The 22,403-nt window shown below is 52.0% G+C and overlaps 1 protein-coding gene across 1 annotated transcript in view; it reads right to left on the bottom strand.

The window, feature by feature from the left end:
- Positions 1-22,403, bottom strand: part of CSMD2 (CUB and Sushi multiple domains 2) — a 571,607-nt gene that overhangs the window by 274,502 nt on the left and 274,702 nt on the right. The window contains exons 6-9 of the mRNA XM_087858682.1: positions 20,295-20,407; positions 7,984-8,061; positions 2,861-2,948; positions 2,052-2,176 (exon numbers count right to left, since the gene is read on the bottom strand). Of these exons, the coding sequence (XP_087714808.1) occupies positions 2,052-2,176; positions 2,861-2,948; positions 7,984-8,061; positions 20,295-20,407 (404 nt within the window). The remainder of the gene's footprint in view (positions 1-2,051; positions 2,177-2,860; positions 2,949-7,983; positions 8,062-20,294; positions 20,408-22,403) is intronic.

Raw genomic sequence — 22,403 nt, 5'->3', positions numbered from 1 at the left:
GCAGTTCTGCCTGGCTTTGTTTTCCATGATTTTCCTCTGCCTCCCAGAGGCAGAGGATGAGAGGAGAATGGAGGTGTAAAGTTCAGCCCAAAGCTCAGTTAACAGGGTGGTGGAGAATTCAGAGTCCGGTGTGTCAAAATCACTGGACATGACCTGAATGGGCCACACAACCCATCCGGAGAAAAAGATAAGTGCGATCACTTGACTGAACTTCCTTCCGAAATGCCAGCCCTTCTCTACCCTGGGCACAGTCACATAAACCATCACGCTTCCTAAGAGAATAGTCTTCCGCCAATGAAGAGGTTTTGGGAGAGATCGGATTCCACTACTGCCCAAAGGCATTGTTATTCTGGCTTCTCAAAAGGAATTTTGAAAGAACAGATTGGCCCAGGGTCCTTTTGGTCCGCAGACATGATAATTCTATGCCTCTCTATACAGCTGGTTTCTTGGCTCCCCGGAAATGGAGTGTTTGCTATCTGATTATTCATTCAGTCAGTCATCCATTCAGTATCTGTTATCAAACACCTACTATGTGCCAGGCCCATTCTAGGCATTCTTGCTCTATTGAGCTGATATTCTAGCATGAGGATATTTGTTTTCTTGTCAAGCGCTTTCCGATTCATTAGATATTTCCATATCCACAACTCCCACATTAACACAAGATGATTAGGGTAGGTACCATTATCTACATGGTAAGAAAATAAGGCCAGGGAAAATAGATGATTTGCCAAACTCCCCAGGCTAGCTGGTAGCAAAGCTGAGAGTTATATCTAAGATTCTGTCTTTTGTTCGATTTTTTAAAAATATTAGCTAAGTGGAATCTTTGAAATAACATAGCTAAGATCAGTGGAAACACAAAGTACATTATCAATTGTGGGTCATGGCCACCTCGAAGTTGAGTGAGAATGACTACATCTGAGGCTTCTTTCAAAGGTATTTTCATGACCTTCTTCCAAGATTACTCAACAACACATTAAAAAAAAAAGGAGTGGGTTTCAGCTCCACCTCTGTCCCTTCCTTAGTGTAATCATTATCAAAGTTCTTTCTCCTGGACCCCTTTCTGTGCATCAATTTCATCTTGGTGCAAAAGGCTGGAGAGAGGCAAAGCATCTTCTTCTCAAACTGGGAAGGATCCAGAACGTAACTTTATGGCAGGCAATGTACCTTCTCTTCCACAGGGGCACTCAAGAGAGCAACTGTTGGCTTTGTTCACAAACTCGAGAGAGACTGCTCACTCTTGCACCAAGAACTGAGCTCTGGTCATGTGCACAAACAGTAGAAGCGAGATGCACACAGAGCAGAAGAAATGAAAAGCCAGCCACCATTGCCCTGGGGGATGAGGCTTCTCTACCATAGAGGCAGCTGCCGTCCTGCCTCAGGGAAGGAAAACATCCAGGTCTACTATTTTAAGATGTGGGGGATGGGGGCTCTGGCAGCCCAGCCTCAGACCATGTGATGGCTGGGAATGTGGGTGGCGGGGCCTTTGGAAACAAAATGCCCAGGCGTGGGGTTAGAAGATTCCCAGAGAGAAGCTTCAGATATCATGGTCCACACGACTCCTGCCTAGCTAAGAGCATTCTTCTAGAGGTGACAGGTCTGTGTATTGCCGAGCACATGGAAAGAAACAAAGGCATTGAGAGAGAGGGTTTGGGGTGTGCATGTGTTATAATGGAGAGATTCAAGGTAACAGTATACGAAGTGATTTCCCTTCCACTCCAGATGCGGTGGTGATGTCTTTGTGCAGTGAGCTAGCAACCTGCTTCGTATATGCCTCCGCACTTTGAACTTGAGGTCCGTGTAGGGCAGGGGCCGTGTCTCTCATCCCACCTCTGTATCTCCTGATCCTAGTGTAGGCCTTGCTACAGAAGAGGTGCTAGCTAAGTGTAGTAAGTTAATTAGTCAATGAATGCAGAACCCAAGGCCCGGAGCATAGCAAGAGTGAGGCGAGCCAGTCCAGACACAAGCGTGTACCCTCAGGGACAAGGGGCTGGGCTCCATCCTCCCTGCCTAGCCCAGTTTTGGCCAGCCTCCCTTTCCCGGGGCACCCTCACCTCGGCAGACCGGCCTATGGTCGCTCCAGGCTGCAAACATGTCGCTCACTTTCATACAGGTGATCCGCTTGGACCCTTGCAGGTCATAGCCCTCGCTGCAGGTGAACTGGACGCTGGATCCTAACCTGGGAGACAAGGCGTGTCTGTGAGCTCAGTCCTGGGCCCACCAGGCCCGCCCAAGTCCTTCCCTACTCCGCAAACAAGTACCATACCAAATATTCTTTCTCCTCTGGCCCTTCATCTCTACTCCACTGTTTTATCACTTAAAATCTCCATTGAAAGGAACATCTGCTCTTCATCCTTTTTTTTTTTTTTTTTTTGGACCATTTAATGGTCTCAGGATTGAGTTAAAAGGTGACTTTGTGAGCAAAACAGCCATGCTCTGAGATAAGTACCAATTAGGATAGCTAAGAGTAGGTGGATCATACCCATAAACTTTAATGAAAATGGAGGATTATGGGAAGATACTTTGATTATTAGCAACTCTGCAAGATGCACCATCTTGGGGCCCTAGGATCTCCAGATGATGGGAGACATAAGCTGCCTGCGGGCACGTCATTACTGATGAGGGTAGATCCTGTATCCCAGGGACAGGTTTGCTGGGTAACACTGGTAGTCTGCAGCTCTCTCCTTCCCCAGGACTGGCTGAGGAAAGAATGCCAGAGGCCACAGCTCTTCTCCAGAAAGCATCTATTCCTGAATTTACACTGTCCTCTGCATTGTACCTCTAGGAAGGCCAGCCCCTGCCTTCCCCCCAACCAAGCCAGCCACCCTTCTTTGTAATTAGAAAGTTCCCAAGCAGGTCTTACCTGAAATCCGAGCCTAGTCTTTTGCCCCTTTCAGGTATGCCAGGGTCTGGACACATATTATGCCCTTGGGACACACCAACCTGAGTTACTACAAGGCAAAAACAGCACATACAGAGATGGGTAATCACAGGAAGGCACATCCGGGGCAGTGGCTCAGGGTGGGGGGTGGACACAGAGACAGAATGAGGCCCTGCTCCGTGGGGCTGTGTGGGGTTATGGGGTCTCCTGGCTCAGGTTTCATGAGTATGCAAGGTGGGGAGCTGCTTTTGACAAATTCCTTTGTGAGCAAAGTCCAAGCGAAATTCATCAAGAGCATAGGGGCTCAGAGGCAGGCACCCCAAACCAGCAACCACCCTGTCCCCTCGTCCCACGCCAGTGGCCAGAGGTAGACGGTCCTCAGCCCCCAGTGACCTCCTCACCCTGCACTTTGGATCCGGGGGTGGCGCGACTCTAGATGACATGATCACCCCCAACCTCAGCCCCAAATGGAGAAATGACTCAAAGGAAGTTAAATAAAAGGTGGATGTGTGATCAGGAACAGTAAAGAATGTAAGAGAAAGCTGCAGTCTGAAGTTCAAAGCAGGGCCTTTAGCTCAAATGTGGCTATTTCTGCCAAGAAACCTCTTCCCATCGGACGCTTCTCAAGCTGAGTAAGCAGTAAGCGGAGTATCCCCTGTCCAACGCCACCGGCCAAGGGCACCACACAGAGATGGCACCCGCGGTGGTTCTGGCAGGTGGTGGGATGCTCTCACACTTGCCAACACCAGAATGCTGTTTATGCAACCATGTGCACGGTCGTCTCTGCCAAAGGAGAAGCCTGGTCAGGGGGCGGCGGATACACACAGTTTTCTCCTGTCTCCAGTGGAGACAGGAACCCTCTGGCCCCTGCTGGTTTACTGTTCTCGAGATGCTCATACTCATGAGGCTGGAGCTCTCTCACACCACTGGATTCCTGGCTGTCGGGATGACCAGGAGCTGGGGCCTGGCATGCAGCTTGGCCAGAGGACTTCCATTCAAGGCCTCGCCCATCCCACGATCCCAACAGCACCCTCAAGACAGAGATGACAGGGAGTGTGCAGCAACATTCTCTGAGTTGGCCCATGTCCCTCCCACCCACTCAATGTCCCACAGTATGAGCAACGGCTCCATTCCTCACTCACCCACTCACTCATTCCCATACATTGGTACGCAGCAAGCATTAAGTGAGCACCTAGTGTGTATAAGACCCTATTTTGGATACCATGGGAGATGCAACTATCAGATATCAGATATGACCTCAGGGGGCTCCCAGTCAAGTGAAGACATGAAAGATAAACAAACTGCAGAACCACAACGGGGGAAGTGATGAAAGACGCAGCTACAGGGAGGCTGAGAGGGAAGACCTGTCTTATGTTGCTGAGAGAAGCATGGAAGGCTGCCTAGAGGAGGTGGCATTTAACATGGATCGTCTGAGATAGTAGGATTTGAACACATGGTGACAGAGGAATGGCAGTTCAGGGAGACAGAGGAGCACAGGGGGGTGAAGTGAAGACATGGAGACAGAACTGGGGGTTGCCCAGTGTGGCCAGAAAAGAAGAGAGGGTGCCGAGTGACGTGGAAGAGTGAAAGGTGAGGCTTCGAAGGTCAGACCTTTAAGGAGTTGAAGTCTGATCCTGAAAATGGTGCGGAGCCACTGAAGAGTCCTGGGGGGGACGGGAGGGCATAGTAAGATGCTCAGGGGGAGGCCAGTGCCTGTGAGACCAGTTGGGAAGTTTTACGATTGTCCATGCAAAGGACAAGAGCCTGGCAGTGGAGACAGACACGAGAGTGTGGGAATGGATGTGGCAAAGAAAGAATCCCCAGGGCTCCTGGAAGACTAAAGTGTGGGGAGAGGGAGCAAGGGCGTGCCTCACCTGGGGACCTGTGGAGTCCCATCTCAGACTCACGGAGCCCGGAGCTCACTTCTACACTTAGAAGACTGGTGTAGACTCCGTTCAAACCTCCATGTACCCCAGGGTGTGGCTGGCCAAGGGAACCTAGAGATCTGGACAGACGCCACACAAGCCACACACCTGGTATCTTCTTGGTTATGTGGCATTGAGCTCAAGGCCTCTCAGGCAGCCTCTCCTTCTCCAACATTCCATATTGCCCGGTTAAAGCCAGTCACTCCTGCTGGGCATTTCCCTTACTCTCATCCCCTTCCCCGCTAAGCCTCTCCTTCCAAAGCTTTCACATCCTAAACTCAGCAACGTCACCGTTCCCGCCTGTGCAGGACCCTCCAAGGCTGGGATCACGAGCTGGAAGTCCTGCTTCCTGAAGCCTCCGTGTTCCCTAAGCAATGGGAAGGAAGGAGGTAACAGGGTGAAGTTAGAAAGGTGAGGGGAGGCTCTGTTCTAAGATGAGGATGTCAGTCCTGGGCTGTACTTAGGCTTTATCTTCAGTAAGCCAGCCTCACCACGATCCATCCCTACTGAGGACTTGTCAGCTAAGTGCTCGCCTTCCTCCAGCCTCGCCTACTCACCCCTGCCCACCGACTACACCCCTCCCACAGTCCCCGGCACCCACCGCATGGGAACCATGCAGCCCCGGGTAGCACGTTACATGGTACAGCAGTTTCCTGCCCTCTCACTCGGTACTCACACCACCCAGCGAGCACACAGAGCAAAAGGCTGCGGGATGAGGATGCGGCTGGACCAGAGAGGAGAGGCCGCGGCAGAGCCCACCTTCCCAACCCCAGCCCCACACATGTGCAGCCAACTCTGCCACCCCCCTTTCATCAGTCCGCTGGAAGTAAGGCTCAGGCACCACCCTAGAAGTCACCAGCCCAGGGGTCAGTACTCACAAGCCCCCAAGACCCTGTCTTCCTGGGAGGCCTGAGTGCACAGACTTCCAGGCTCCCCAGGAAACGAGCACAGATAAGTCCCAGTGAACACTTTATGCCTGAATGATGAAGTCAAGAGGGCTTTCCCCTCTTTCCTTAATCCCAGCCTCTCCTGCCTATTCAAAACCAGCTGCTTACGTGTGTAGCATTGATTCGCTGTTGGCTACACAGGGATGGAAGGAAAGGGAGAGTGGGCCTTACCCCAAGAAGCCGCAACACACTCAGAAAGGCAGTGCCTTCCTCTCAAAGTGAAGGAGGCATGCACACGTGGGCAGTCAGGACTGCTGGCCCGGGGTCAGTGGTACCCACGGACCACATAATGGAGGCAGTAAGTAGGGTTCAGGATGGGTCGGTGGGGTCCACTCCTCCACTGAAGTTCAGGACATCTGTCCACAGGGAGTGTGGGCAGGCCACCAAGGGCCAGACACCTGCAGACATTTGGTGGCCTGCCTCCCAGGCAGCTGAGCCACACACCCATCCTTCTCCAGGGAAATCTCAGAGGGAAGACCAGTGTCTTGCAGTAGAGAGATATATATCTTTTTCAGAGTTTCTGCATTATTTCATGAGAATAAGGTTTCTTCACCTTTCTGAGGGAGTTTCAGGCACCTCTAGGAGCTAATGAAAAACACGCCCCCTCCCTCAAAATGCACCCACAATATCACATGCAGTTTTTAGCCAGCTCACGGACCTCCTTAAGTCCTAGGTCAGGAAGGTCGATCTTAAATACAACAGCACCCTTGGGAAGAAGGGAGGGTAAGGTTGTGCATCCCATTTCACAGATTTGGAAACTGAGGCACTAGTGCCTAGAGTAACACAGTCACCTGAAGACACACTGGGATAAAAACCTGCTCTCCCAAATCTGGGCCATTTCCTCAAAGTCTGCCTGTGGCTCCACGGCAAAGTCTGAAATGAAATCATGCCCACCTCAGTTCATCTCCTCTCCTGTGGCTACAGAAAGAATGAGCCTGTGAGGGCCAGGGCCCGGGTTCAAGCCTGCTCTGCAGACTTCTGGTCTAACCGTCGGTTCTCCTTGCCCCTTGCTCCTTCCCCTGGCACCCTTGTGGAGCACAGAAGCAGGGCTCCTGGCTGCCCCTCTGCCATCAAGGGCAGAGTGCTCAGAGACGACAGTCCCCAGAGACTTGAAGGACCAGAGAAAAATCCCACAGCCAGGCTCAGTGTGGTCGGGGCCTGTCCCCCCACCCCCCGCCGGCTCCCTGCTGCACACGCAGCATAGAGCTCTGAAACTGCAGATGGCTAATCTCCATCCCTCTCAGGAAGTACTTCCAGTCCCTCAAGAGAAGTGAGCACACGGAGGTGAGATGAAAGGACAGAGCCAGGACGAAGGAGAGAAACAGAAGGAGAGGACAGCAGAGAGGATGTGGAAGAAGGAGGGAGGTGAGGTTGAGGGAGACACAAGCAGAACGGCAAAGGACGGGCAGGAGAAGGAAAAGCAGAAGGTGGGTCACCTGGGGGGTTCCCGACCACAGAAGGCTCCCTACACTCACCTTCAGAACAAAACCAAAGGGGTTCTAGGGAAAATCTCCACTGCTTTCAAGTCTAGCCTTCTGGGGTGGCCCAGAACCTTCCTAAACCCCTTCCTATGCTCTAGCCCAAACGTCAGTTAGCACAGGCTCTAATCAGTTGTTTCCGGGGTGACATTCCAGCCCATTCCTCAGCACCAGATGTTCCCCTTTTAATCATTCAAACACCAATAGCAGAAACATGTTCTCATAGACAAAATCTCCCCGTGTCCCAGCAGAGACCCCAGCACTGCCCCACGGGCTCAAGCACAGGAGTCTACTCTCTAGCCCAGCCAGGTCCAGGGAGCCTGGTGCAGGGTCTTGTCCTGGGAGCTGGAATTGGGACCCTGTAGCCTCCAAGATCCCAGGTGGGGGTTACTGACTCCTAGGCAAGGAGCAGAAAGAGGACTGTTTTAGCAGGTGGAAGTGATTCAAAAGGAAAAAAATAAAGAGAGAAATGTAGCAGTAATGACTCCCTGGACTGTAGTCACAATGGGAAGTGAGGGAGAAAGAGGAGGAGGGAGGGAAGTGAGGGGAGGAGGAGGAGGAGGAGGCAAAGGACAGACCCTGGGGCTGCTCGCTGGCCACTAGGTCAGTGTGTCCATGTGCAGAACCTGGGACGGAAGGAGGCAGAACTGAAGGGAAATCACTGCAGCATTATCTGGCTTCCCCGCGGTCACAACGCCGGCGGGTCTGACCTCAAGCAAGAGGCCCGGCGGGCGGGCGGGCAGGCGGACACTTACACACAGATGTCTTCTGGCTGTTATGTTTGCTGGGCATCAGCTTCACACCTCGAGACTTCAGCTCAATTTGCTTCTTGACTAGAGAGGAGGTAAGAGGGAAAATCGTTTCAGTTGTTATCTGTGACTGAGGATGGGGTCCTTCTAGAATGATGCCCTCTCTTGGCTTGGGATAGTCCAGGGTGGGTCAAAGCCAGAAGTCCCTCTGGGCGAGGACATACCAAAGGTGGCATTGGAATGCAGCAATGCCCCTGAATTGTCACCCTCCCTGTATCCACTTTGCAGTGTGATTTTACAGTTCTTGCCATTAAGAGGTGGGGTATATTCCCTCACCCCTTGACTTTGGGTTTGGCCATTGGAATTTTGGAGGAGGTCTTGACATGTCCAAAGGCTTGCAGAGTACCTGCCAGATTAGGCTTGGTCTCTCACATCCCTGCCATCGCTGGCAGAAGACATGACTGGTCCCAGGAGGATGAGGAACATGTGGAGCAGAGCCACTCGGCCTCGCTGAGCCCAGCCTACTCCAGCCGACCTATTGTGGGCAGGGGAAGCTGAGTCCTGGAGGTCACTGGGGGATGGGGCCTGGCTCAGGTGGTGGCCTGATGACTGAATTGGGTTCTGATCCCATCTCAGTCCAGTCCACAGCTCATCAGGAGTCTGCCAAATAGCACAGAAAAGGCACTAGAGCCTGGACGCCACAGTTCCAAAGGCCATTCCTCTGAAGCCATCTACCTCCTTTGTGTCTGACTGCCCCGGTTCCCCAAGGCATTCTGGGGGCCTTTAAGGGCTTCATCCTGTCTCTGGGTATACTGCTCGATGCATCTGTCCCGGACCCCCATGCCCTCTCCCAGCTGGCCCCTGCCAGTGGCTCAGCCCCTCTCAGATGGGTACCCAGCAATGGTAGCGGCAACTGGGACCAGGCACTTCCTGTGTGCCAGGCCCTGGGCTAAATGCCTTTCAAGTTCTTTACTCGGGTCAGCATCCCTGACTCGTCTGCTTCCACCACACCCACCACCCACACCTGATCTGCCAGGAGCCATCACACCCTCCCAAGTATATCCCAAGTGCAGTTTCCACATCTGCCACCCTGGTCCAGGTCTCTGGTGCTTCCCCCCTGGTTGCCATGACCTCCCATCTTCCCTGCCCCATAGAGCCTGTTCTCAACACAAGGGCCAGAGGGATCCTTTTAAAACATAAGTCAGACCGTATTGCATCTCTGCTCAAAACCCTTCAGTGGCAACCTGCTTTTCCTAAAGTAAAAGCCAGTCTTTCGAGTGGCCTGCATAGACCAATCTGCCCTCCCAGCACACCTCCGACCTTATCTCCAACCTTAATCACTCTTGTTCAGCCACACGGGCCTCCCTGGTGTTCCTAAAATATGCCAGGCCTGTTCCTGCTTCCACCTGCCAGTTCCCTAAAATGCTCTTCTCCGAGGGTATCTTCATGACTCCCTCTGTCCCTGGAAGCATCTGTGCAAACACTGCTTCCTCGCAGATGCCTTCTCTGACCACTGTTTACAGCTACACTGCACCCCCAGCAACGCTGCTCCCTTCCCTACTTTATCTCCCTAACTTTCCAACACACGGGATCACAAAGGCAGGGATTTTTGTCTGTTTTGTTCACTGATGCAACCTTTATGCCTAGAATAGATCCTGGTACATGGTGGGCCCTCGATAATCATTTCATTTGCTCCTCACACATCCACCAACCTTGACCAGTAGTTACTATCCCTACTTGGTAGTTAATTACCGGCTGCTCAGAGTGGTTTAAGTGATTTGCTATGGGTCACATAGTCAGGAGGTAGCTGTGCTCTTGGCTGAACCTTAGCATCTTCTCTTGTGACCTGCCCCCTAAGCCATCCCAGGGGCACTGTTAACCTTCTCCAGAATCTCTCCTTTGCCTCAGCTCAGGCCCGGAAAACTCCGGTACTTGCTCTGCACTTGAGGTAATGTGCCAGTCCCGAAACTAAAGCCCACAGTGATCAGGCATGCAAGGGCCCATCTCCCAGTCCCTCCAGAACCCCCAGCTCTGCCTACATCAAAAAGCTCCCCGAGGGTTTGTCCCCTGGCAAGCTGCTCAACTGAATGCCTGATCAAATTCAGTTACTACCATGGAGCCACTGCTTCTCGACGTGCATTCAAAGCCTTTTTATAAATGTGCATTACTCTCCATGTGTATCCAGCAGGAAAATTTCCAATGAACACTAACGTGGACCCATTATCAAACAGAGGGTATTAGTAGGGAAACATGCATTATTCAAGCCTAGCTAATACAGTGCAGCAGGGGGGAAATTCCTCGGATTCAGTCATCCCTAAGAGAACAGGGCTGGTCCGGGTCCTGTGGGGACAGTTCGAGCTCTTCTCCCTGATGCCCCGGTACTGGGGCTGGGCTGGGGAGAGGGGTCTCCATGAGCCAGGGTGGCCCACTCGAGGGGAGGTCTGTGCAGATGGCTCTGGGCACCTGGCCAAGAAGGAGGAGGTGAGAGTTTTCCCAATCGCCTTGTTTCCCGTCCTGGTGTTCTCTGGAAGGAGGAGCGGGAGGAGGGGCCAGTGTACCAGGAAAGCCATTCCGAGGGGTAAATGCTGCTTCAGTTTTCCCTGCAGCTGCTGAAGGGGGACCCTGAGAGGCAGGTGGGCATGAGGAGATTGCTCAGAGGGAGCCCTCCTTCCTTTCTTCTCAAGATTGCGCTCAGGAAGGGGCTCCAGAAGGAATCCTTCCAATTTCTATGCCCATCCGCTCTACTCGGCCCTCCCCCAGAAGGGCGATGTAACCCACCAGGTCAGTGCTTTATACCCTCTGGGCCACTGCTAGCAGTGGATGATGTCATCACCCTCCCAGCAGGAATGAACTCCTGTCCTTCCTCTTTTCCTCCCTACTATTTACCACAGGATGGACCTTGCTAAAGTGGTCAGAAGAAGTGAACGAGAAGGAATCTGAGAAGCCTCAGGGGGCTTCTTAATTTACATATAAACCTTGGACTGTTTACTCCTCTGAGCTGGTCTCAGAGGTACGTGGCCCGTGTTGTCTGTGTGCACCAAACACAAGCCTGGGGAAGGCAGGGGCCCTGCTCTCTGGATGGTGGTTCCTCACATCAACAACGTAATCTCTAGAAGGTGTATGCCAGGTCCAGCTGGCCCAGGCCCGGCTCTGGGGAGGGGAGCCCGTACTGTGAACCCATACCATCGTGGGAGTTGATGAATGGGTCAGGAAAGTGGCCTTGGCTGGGGGGTAAGCCCTTGGCAAGATCCACATTACTGGGGATGTGAATATCAAGAAATCACCTCCATAGGCTGGGGCCTCAGTTTTTGAGTTGTCACACCCTGAATTATACACAACTAATTTGTCTCTTAAACAGTTTGACCAAGTGAGTGGTGAGTGATCAAGGAAAAAGGAACACCATGGGAAATCAGCCACAAAATGAGCTGAGTAAGAGCAAGCTTGACAGACCAGGACAGGCCAGGTAAAAAGCATCAGAGAACAAGAGGTTTTCTCCCTCTAGATCTCCACAGTATGCTACTGACAGACCCAATCAGAAACGCTTGATAAAGTAGCAAGAACCTAGAGAATTTCTGGCATGTACCCGTACATGTTGTTTGTTCGTTCGTTCATTCATTCATTCGTTCATTCATGGAATGCCCATAGTGTAGTGCCTATGATATTACGCTGAAGCTCTGGTCTCTAAAATGGATTTTGTAACCGCTGATGCACTGCAGATAAAATGGAGCCTGCGGCTGGCTCCACGGTTCCGGCTCCATGTGAATGCACACCCCTGATGCACATATGTACGTGCCTGGGCACAGACCCACACACATATGCATCTGTGTCTACAATGGGCACACCCACAACAACACATTTGTGCCCTTGGGTATGCATGGCTCCAAATACTCACATACAAAATATAATTCACACTTGCACATGCTTTTGCACCGTGAACAAAGTCAGGACTCCCAGAGAAAAGTGCTGGCTTGAACTGGTTGATGGAAATCTTACTAGGTACATTCATCTCCTCCGAATGATAATGACTACAGGAGACTGCCAGGCTGCTCCATTCATCCTTTATATTCTGGTTAATTACAAGACATTTCCCCGCTGTTGTAAAGGTTAGCGGGACACATGGTGCACATTTAGCTAGAAGAATCTGGCAATACAAATTTCTCTCTAGTCTGCAGCATGAGTTATTGGGCTGAGCTAGCAGGAGACAAGGACCTGTTAGGGGAGGAGGGGAGGTGCTAAACCTGTCTCCAAGGCTCTGGGAATCACGACGTTGAGGCAACCTGCAGCTTCTCCTCCCACTGGAGTCAGACTTCCCTTCACAAGGGGAAGCCCCGGCACCACCCTGATCACTCCCCTTTCCCTGCCACTTGGCTGGCCTACTGGCTAGACCATCCCTTCATCTCCCCATACTGTTCTTTCACCAAACCCAGTTTATTCAACCATAGAAAAAATTTCCAGGGTATATCTTTCTCTCAGGATTCTAAGCCACTCCTGCCCTAAACTCTTTTTGGCTTGGATTTTATTCACTGATTCACTCATAACTCACCCCCAAAAATGTTGCAAAGGATGATGTTTTAAAAACTGGAATCTGATTTTTCCCTTAGAAAACTTGGTGGGTGTGCACCCTGCCCCTCCCTCGTCGCTGTGAGCCTGCCTCTGGCTGGCTACCAGCCTCCTCGCACTCAGATTTACGCCAAAGATGGAACATTTGCTGCAGATGCCCGAGATCTAATGCTTCAAGAAGGCACAGACCTTCTAGCAGATGCTGAAGCCGTTGCTCTGGACAACAGTGGGAAGAGCAGTGGTATGGAACAGAGCTGGGGAAGCCTCGATGTAACGGAAGGTGCGGTGTCTGTTGCCAGGTCAGCTGACCTGAGGGATAAATATAAAACAACTGCGCCAACGTTGACCAGGATGTTGCCAACACACAAATAAAGAGGCTGGGGTGGCACCACTGTTGCCACTGTCCTGGCACGCTCCGTGGCCATGGAAGGCTTCAAGAAGATGAGCAAAGGTGTTAATCCAGTGGAAATTAGGAAAGGTGTGATGTTGCGTGTTGAAGCCTTAACTGCTGAACTCAGGAAGAGCCTAAAGCTCTTCTGAAGATATTGCTCATTTTGCTACAGTTTCTGCAAATGGAGACAGACAAATCGGCAGTACTGCTTCTGACGTAATCACAAAAGTTCAAAGAGTATTCTCTCAATATGGGGCAGGAAAACACGGAATGACTGAAGCAGGAATCGAAGGCACAGAACATGCCTAAGATTGCACATCTCCCTACCTGAATAATACATCAAAAGTTCAGAAGTGGAAATCCTAGGGTACTTAGGGTTTCCAGTGTCCGGTCCGTGGTACCCACTCTTGAAGCCACCAATGCCCGATGGAAGTCTTGGGTTGTGACTGCTGAAGATGCCCTCAGCACACTCACTGGGAGTAGGATGGAAGTCAGCTTGCAGGTTGAGCAGCCCAAGCTCCAGGTTCCAGTGTCACGGAAAGAAGCAAGCTGCTGCTGTTGATGGTATGGTGTTTGGAAAAGAGAGCCGGCCTCTGAATTTTCAAGATCGTTTGCTTCATGATTTAGGAAAAGTTGGACAGGTTACTGGGACCGAAGATGATGCCACATTCTTGCAAGGGAAAAACGACAAGATTCAAAAAGAGAAATATTCAAGGAATCACTACTAGTGACCGTGGAAAAGAAAAGCTCCAGGGACATCTGGTGACACTTCAGAGGGCGGAGCTGTGCTGAAGGTCGCCAGGAAATGTGACATGGAAGAGAATGAAAAGGAGGAGTCACAGGTAGAGTGACAGCTCCAAGACCCGCTGCTGGAAAAGGCACCATCTAGGTGATTTGCTCTGGGTCATTCTCACCTTGAATTCACTGCTCCAGCTAATGGAGAGCAAAAGCCTGGAACAGCAACAATGGGAAGAACGCTCAAAATTCCAGCAATGACCACTGCCACGAATGCAGGTGTGGAAGGATTGTTGACAGTTTAGAAGATGATGCAAGCCCCTCGGAAGCTGGTTATACGCCACACTGGGTGGTTGGTTGAATACGGAGGAGAAAAGAATCATCAGCCCAGCTACGGGTTGTAAGACGTACAAAGCTACTGAACGCCGTAAGAAGTACTCTGTTGGATGCTGCTGGTGTGGCCTGTGGGTTAACCACAGCAAAGCTCATAGCCACTAGAATCCCTGAAGAAGACAAGGACCCGGGCTACAGGGAGGGTCGGGCACTAGATGACAATCATCATGTCAGAATGGCAGGCAGAGAGCCCACGCCTGAGAAGCCAGAGCCACCAGCTCTACCTCTCACTGCACAAGGGGTTCCCCTGTAACAGGGAGTCAAGGTGACCGGTGGAGTCTAAGGCCTGAGGGTTCCATTTCCCGAGCACCTGCCGTGGGCCAGATATTTTAGCAGGACCTCCTTTAATTTCCGATAGCCCTGGGGGGTCAGTATTATTCCCTCTCTACTGACCAGCAGGGCAAGAGTGAGCTGGGAGGTATGTTGGCTCCCCCGCCAGAGAAGACCCTCACCAGCTATGATCATCGGCCACTGGGGGCATTTAAGAAAGGCTCTTCTCAATATCATTCCTTGTAGGCTTGAAAAGAAAACAAGAAAGCAATTAGCATTGGGAGAAGGACTGAAAATATTCTTCGCCTGGAGGCAGAAGGATTGATTGCATAACCTCAGTGGTCTCCCAGAACTGGAAGGAGCCTTAAGGAATTTCGATTTCTGTGATTGCCAAACACTTTAGTGCAGGGACCTGTGATTACACTTCTAGGTAAATGCCCACTACACAAAACAGATCAAAGAGGAACTGCTCTGGTCCAAGTTAGTGGTGTGTGTGTGGAGGGTGGTGAACCCGGAGCCCCACCCACTCAGTCCTTACCAAAACAGCTGCTGGGAGAAGCCCTTCGGCCTCCAAGGAACCCACTTTGAAAACCACTCTTCTGGGCTCCCTCCTCTCATGTTACATCCATATGAAGAGGACTTCTGCCCAGAGTGGGGATTGGTGGTCTCTGCCTCCACCTTGCCTTGGGTCTTCACATCTCTCTCTCCAGCCCAGACCCTTCTCTGAGCTACAGACTGACAGACCAGCCAGCTACCTACTAGAGGGCCCCCAAGCCCGGAGATGCCAATACTGTCCCAGGATCAACGTGTTCCAAGCAAATCCACTCTCATCTGCCTCTGCCCCAGACCATCTGGTTGATAGTGTCACTTTTTACCCACTCACTCAAGCTAGAAACCGAAGTCACCTCTGACTGCTCTGCCTCCTTCCTCTATACCTGTAAATCCCAGATCGAGGGGGCCACGAGTCCAGGCAGGTGACCGTGGGGAGGCCTCTTCCAGTCTCTCTCTGCCTCTGCCTAAACCCTGGATCCTTGGAGTCTTCAAATTCTCAAAGACTCTATTGTCCTCCCATTTTCATCCGAGAGCAAAGATCTTCCGAAATGAAAATGCGATCATGTCTCCCTCTTGGTTTTTTTTTTTTCCTAATTTTTAAAATAATTTTTTATAGATTTGTATTTATTTATTTGAGAGAGAGAGCGCGCGTGCACGCATGCAAGAGAAAGCACGAGTGGGGGGAGGGGTAGAGGGGAGAGAGACAAGCAGACTCCCTGCTGAGCACAGAGCCCAACATGGGACTCGATCCCAGGACCTTGAGATCATGACCGGAGCTAAAGGTAGACACTTAACTGACTCAGCCACCCAGGCACCCACACGTCTCCCTCCTGTTAAAGACTTCTGATCTCCTGTCTTCGCTGCAGCGTCTCATACTGTGAGCCCTGCCTCCCTCTCTGGCCTTGGAGCTCACTGCCCTGACTGCTGCCCCATGCTCTGGATGGCGGGCTTCGCGCTCAGGAGGCAAATGTTTTTGGGGAGAGGCCTGGGAGCACATGTGTTGGGCTGTGAGCCATGTCTCAGCTGCAGACCACCCAGCTCTGGCCTGGTGGCACTCCGGAGGCTCTAGACACTTCGTAAGTGAATGAGCAAGGCTGTGTTCCATAAACCTTTATTTATGGATGCAGAAACTTGTATTTCATACAGTTTCTGTGTGTCACGAAACCACCTTCTTCTGATTTTCTTCTTCAATCTTTAAAACCGTAAAAGCCGCTCTCAGCTTGAGGACCGTACAAAAGCAGTCAGACGGCTGGGTCAGGCCGGCGGGCTGCAGTTGGCCCAGCTCCACCCTGGTCACGCAGGTCTCTGGGGGGCATCAGACTCAGCACTTTCGGGTTTTCTTGCCTTCCCTCTACCTGGAACGCTCCTCACTATCTGCATGGCATCTTTCTGAAGCCCACATTGATGTCGCTGCCACTTTTTCTTCTTCTTTTTTTTTCTTGGCTTTTTTAAGTGCTTCCAGCCAAACTAATTGCTCCTTTATCTCTAATCCCAGAACCCTTTCCTGGGCCTCAATTATAGCTCTTATCTGGCTGCACACAACTTATAGATTTACGCCTATTCCTCTCTTTAACCTGTTCTCCTTGACAGCAGAGACTGGCCTAGCCGCGTGCCCTTTTCTGTGCTGTCACATGGCCGTGTCACACCAAAATGCCTGAAATTCAACACGCTCGCCCCACGTCCAACAGCCAGCTAGATGCACCGTCACACTAGAACTCTGGTCCCCTGACCCCCTGAGGTAGTACTGAAAATCTGGTTTGGCCAGGAATACCCCTAAATTCTCATTGGACTGAGGTGCGAATGGAATGTGCATTGTTGTAGGTTATTCATTTATTTATTCAATGTATGATTTGGTTTCTGGGAAAAACAAAACAAAACAAAACACTGCCCATCAATCCATTTAGGGGTTTATATGATTAGCCCTGAAGTGCCATAAATCACTTGAGACTAATGCCATCAAGCTGAGGGGAGCGGAAATTGAGCCCATGCTGATGTGTCCCCAGACGCAGTCTCCACACTTCTCTGGTCTGCTCTGTGGACTGACTGCCAGAGTGAGGGGCCCGCTGGTAAGGCTCCTAGCCTCACAGGGTACACAGCGGGCCACAGCAGGACCTCTGTTCCCGTTTCTGGCTCCTTTCAGGCTGGCAGATGGGAGGCACGGCAGACAGGAGGGAGACAGAAGAAAGAGAGAGATCAAGTTACTGATTCCCAAGCCCCCTCCTCCTACCCTGTGGGGTTGGCGGTGGTCAGGCTCCTTAGTTCTGCCAGGTGGCACCTCTCCTACCCCCTCGGGCCCTTACGCCCCGCTGTGGTGAAGGCCTCCCTGCTGCGTGGTCCTTGAGGGCCTCATCATCCTTGTGGGGTCCTTTAATCCCATCCTATCCTCTGTAAAAGGTCCTGTCACTAAAGCCTCTTCAGTGAAAGCCGGGCAGGATGCCTTCTATCTCCTGCTAGCCCCCTGACTAAAAGCTTTCTCTGCCTCACTTTGGGGCTGTATTTGCCAGCTGCAAAACTGAGATTATTTTAGTCATTCCCAAGCTTCCTTTCCTTCAGAGCAGTGGTTCTCAATGGGGGGTGACTTTGTATGCAGGGGTCATTTGGCTACGTGTGGAAACGTTTTGGTTATCACGACTACGTGTGTTGAGGGAGACACTACTGGCATCTAGCATCTACTGGATGGAGGCCAGGGACACTGCTAAGTACCCCAAGACGCACCAGACAGTCCCCTACAACAAAGACCTCTCCACGCCACAACGTCAACAGTGCTGAGGCTGAGGAACCCTACTTGAGTCTCCAACCGAGTTACTGAATGATTACGGCATACACTTGCACTCTGTGCCCCCAGTCTGGAAAACACTAGAGAAAGAAACTCCCAGGGAAGAATCATTTATTTACACGATATATATATATATATACCATATATATAAGCATGCCGGGTGCAGACGAATACCGCTGGGGTGCAAATCCTGCCTCCAACACTCCATCGATGAGGCCTTGCGCCAGCTACGCACCCTCTCTGAATCCCTGGCTCCTCACCTCTGGAGGGCTAAGGGGACGACCTCCTTCCCACAGCTGCTGTTAGGGCTGGATGAAGTAATAAATGCCAAGTGCCTGAAGCCTTGAAGCCCCTCTGGAAACACTGGCGCATGTGAACGTGCCAACGCTGCTCTGGGCTGTATTCGGGGAGATGGAGAGGCTAAGATAGGGCCTGCTTGTAAGAAGTTCATCACTAAAGCAGATTTTCAGACCGTGGGTTGCTCCCTGCTGTAGACTTGTGAAATTCATTTAGAGGTTGCAGTTAACATTAAAAATTGGAAATTTTCAGGGTGCATCATGCTTCATAAGGGTAAATACCACTTGGTGACATTTTCTTTTTAGTTCCATAGATAGATATGTGTACTGGGTTGTGCTGGAAAAATGTACTTTTTTTTTTTTAATGGTAGGATGAGATTACCAAAGTTTAAAAGCTACCAGTTAAATAGGAAAGGTAAGACACTTGAGGCACCATTCAGAGAGGGCCCTCTGGTTTTGCAGAAAACTCACAGGAGCCTGTGAAGGAATTCAAGCTTCACCACTTACAGCCTGTGTGATCTGTGTGTGTTAGGCTTCTTACAAAACCTCTCTGAGCCTCAGCTTCTTCGGCTGAAACGTGGGAATTAAAAACACATTTTGCCACTGCGCTGTGGGGCGGCCCCAGTGGGGCAACGAGGGACAGGGCCTTGTACAGGGGCGCAGGGCCTCCTGCACAGCAGCTGTGCTCCTGACCTTCTAGAGTCGCCCGTTGTCTGGCGTCAAACTATATCCCACGACCATGCCAAACAGGCCCTCAGGCACCCGAAATAGTAGAAATCCTGCTACCTATTTAATCAGATGAAATGATAATATTCATCTCTGCTTTTCTGTTTTGGAAAATACAACAAAAAGATCCAGACAGGTGCTTTGCTCCCACAAAAGCTCATCGTCCACAGTGGAAAAATGTTTCCAGGAAAGCACTCAGAGTGAGGCTTTGTGAAGCTTGTCAGACCAGGTTGGCTTTGGGGTTTATTTTTTAAATATTTCAAAGGTGTCCTGCTACCCAACGCTAAGGAAATGAGGCTGTTTAGGAAAGGTCCAGAATTTTAAAGGTAGTGCCTCTGCCTCCAGTGCCCCTTTTATCCTAGTTTCCGGCCGGAAAGCCTGGCCCAGGGGCCTCGTGGCGGAGGCTGCCCCCTGCCCCTGCCACCTCCAGGTGAGCGATGGTCTGCTGCTGTGCAGAGCCAGAGCCTCCGACCTGGGGCTGGCGGGGACAAGCTGCCCGCTCTCCACCCCCACTCTCCACCTGGAGAATCCGCACTCCCCCCTCACCCCCACCCCAGCACACCCTCACCAGGAGGCACTTCTTGCTTTTTCTCAGCCTTACATGGTCCCATTCTCTGCACACCACTGGTTTTACTCACTCACTCACAACGTGAGCCCACCCGGCCTTTTATTCCCCAAGGCCTTCCAGGGCCTTCTGTTTAGAGGTATGAAATACAAGTTCGCTGTCAAATCAATCAGAACCAACATCAGCTTGTAAGTGGTAGCAGTTAAGGGCTTAATGAGCAAGTTCTAAAGCCCACCCTTGGTGTTTATAAATTCTGTGTACTTCAAGTAAACTCAAGGTTGAAAGCAATGTCCTCATCTGCTCCCATACGTCCACCGGACTTTGGATCTCCTCTAGGGCTGAGGAGCTCCCCGCCCTGGGGTTAGCCAATTCTTCAGGACTACGGCAGAAATCTGCTTATCTGCGATTTCCACCTACCATTCCTTGTGTGGGCTCTGGCTGCCAGGCAGCTCTTCACAGACTGGAGCACCTGAGCTAGAGCCCTCCTAGAGCTCCCTGCCTGTGTGTGTAATACATTCGTGCACTGCACGGCACGAAAGAGAGTTGAAGTACGGCTCCCCTTCACTTTATGCTGGGGGAGGTGAAACGCCGGTGGTTGAGAGGTTGGGCTCTGGATTCAACAGGAAGGAGGAGTTAGATGGCCTTGGGAAACTGGCTTAATTTCTCTGGGCCTCAGCTTCCTTGTCCATATAACGGGAATGGTGACAGCACTGACTTCGCAGGGGAATGATAAGGGTTAAATGAGACGATGCTTATCAAATGCCCAGCACAGTGCCTGGCTCTTCAAAGGCATTTGGTATTATGATCAGCCTGGCCTGCGGAGGGCCTGGAGAGGGGCAGCTCTGGCTACACAGCCCCGCCGCTGCCTTGGGCAACAGGCCGCCCCGTGCCCGACGCAGAGATGCAGATGTGGAGACCCTAGGTCTGCAAATAAGAACAGGACGACAGAGGCACGTCCGCCCTGAAGTCACCCTGGCCCCAGGCTGGGGACAGGCTGAGCTCTCCTGGAGTTATCCCTGTGGCCCATCGAGGCAGCACGGTGGCCCCGCCTACCTTGGTACTGGGCACTGAAGCCACGCTGCCGGTGGTTGCCGTCCGAGGTGAAGTGTAGCCGCAGCCAGTTCTTGCTGCTGATGACAGGGGCTGGGAGGCTGGCTCCGGTGAACCTGTGGGGACACGACGTGGGCGGGGTCAGGGGTGAGACAGGGGCAGGCATCCAGGCGTGACCCACTTCCCATGCTCTCTAGGACCTCAGCCCAGGCCTGGAGCAGGAAGGAAGGGCGGTGCCACCCCGGCTGCCCTCCAGCAACCCGGGGCCTGAGCAGCTTCAGGTGGCTCTTCAGGGACCCTTCCCACCACTGGGTTACCTGGAGATGCTGGGGAGAGGGTGGATCCCTCAGGCCAGGAGCAGAGGCCCATCCCCTCCCCCCAGCCAGGAGTGTCGGTAAGTGTCACTCCCTTGTGCCACAGACCACAATTGCAGGAGAGGGGCCCAGCCCTCCCAGCGGAGCCACCCCCCCGCCAAGATCCTGACCCCTCAGCGAAAGTCGAGCCCACGGTGCCCCCAGTGAGCCCCCAGGGAGTCCGTGGAAAGGGCCTAGGCAGGCACTTCAGGCAGTGCAGCCCTTCAGTGGTGTGACAGCCCATTCTGGGGTCACCCACTAGGCCCCAGGTCTCCTGGGGCTCCTCCCCTGTTGCTGCTGCCTCCATAAGCGGCCTCCCCTTCCCTGCTGGGTCTGCTCCTCCCTGACATTAGCCTCTTCTGGCTCCTAGCCAGTCCAGCCCAGAGGGTGGGGCACCGAGGTCTCTCCCACTGTCGCTGTTCACTGTCCTAGCCTCCTGGCCAATTGCCATCTTGAGCCAACTTCCAGGTCAACCAGATCCTTCCTCCTGGAGCACAGGAAACTTCAGGGGCTCCCTAGTAGCTACACAAGACCCAGTGCCTTTCAAACTTCCCACTCTGTTCCCTGCCAGAAGAAGCCTCTGCTCAGCGCTGGCCCTCTCCGCCACACTCAGGCTGAGCCTTGATGCCTCCCACCCCCCGCATGTTCCCTGCACCCCAGGAACCCCCTCCATCCTACCTTCCCTCCTCTAGCCCCACAACCTCGGAGCTGGCCCATGTACTGGTGTTTCTCCGCCTTTTCCTCCCTGCATATGAATCAGGTACAAAGCTTCCTTATGCCTCCCCTCTGGCAGCATCACACCTCCCTCCTGTCTGCTCCCACCCCCACAGGGTCACCCCATAGACATCTCCTAAGCACGCATGCTTTGTCCTTTCCTAGGTCTTTGCCTTTTCTACCTAGAATGGGCCCACCTATAGCCGTCTCTCCTGCACCCCCCGTGTTGCCTGAGATGACTTTGTCATCACGTCCCAGGAAAGCCTCCCTCCTCTGCTTGGCTTTGAAGCCACATGGATTTGGGTTCAGATCCAGCTTCATCACTTAGTAGCTGCATGACCTAGGACTAGTTAACTGAACCTTTCTGAGAATGAGAACACTAACAGCAGCCTAAAGAGTTCGCGGGATAAATGCGAGATCTGTGGGCAAAGAACCTAGCCCAGTACCAGACACATATGAGCTCAAGAAATCTTTTTCCTTTCCCCTCCTGCGTGATGCCACAGCACTGCATTCCGATTATGATTCCCCATCTAGGTGTGTGTTTCCCTACGATACCTCCTCAAAGAGGGCGCGGTAGCCTGGTGGTGAAGTTAGGGCTCTAGAGCCATCAGCTGTGTTATCTTAACAAAAATTACCTCAGCTCTCTGTGACTTTATCTCTAACATGGGGACAATAACAACCATTCCTTCAAAGAGTTGCAAGGATTCAATGAGGCAATGCACAACAAAGACCTTAGCATGGTCCCTGGCAAATAGAGAGCTTTCGGTAAATGGCAGCTCTCTTTTCTTCTTGTCTACTTGTGTTCTTCATCTCTGTACCAATCACCCAGCACAATGGTTGGTACAGAGCAGGGACATCAGTATTCCAGGACAAAACAGGTGGCGCAGTCATATGAAAATAATTCCAGGAGTTCCATGAATGGACTCTTTATAAAGGGGAAACCACCAGGGATGGGGCAGTATCCATACAACTTGTTACCACTCATGGGCCTGGAGAGGAAATTGTATCCCTGAAAAAGAAGGCTGTATGGAAAGGGCCACCATAC

This window comes from Ursus americanus, chromosome 33, assembly GCF_024610735.1.
Source record: "Ursus americanus isolate L20-20 chromosome 33, mUrsAme1.1.p, whole genome shotgun sequence".
Lineage (NCBI taxonomy): Eukaryota > Metazoa > Chordata > Mammalia > Carnivora > Ursidae > Ursus > Ursus americanus.
Note: the sequence above shows the minus strand (reverse complement) of the source record. Positions and strands in the feature narration are given on the sequence as shown.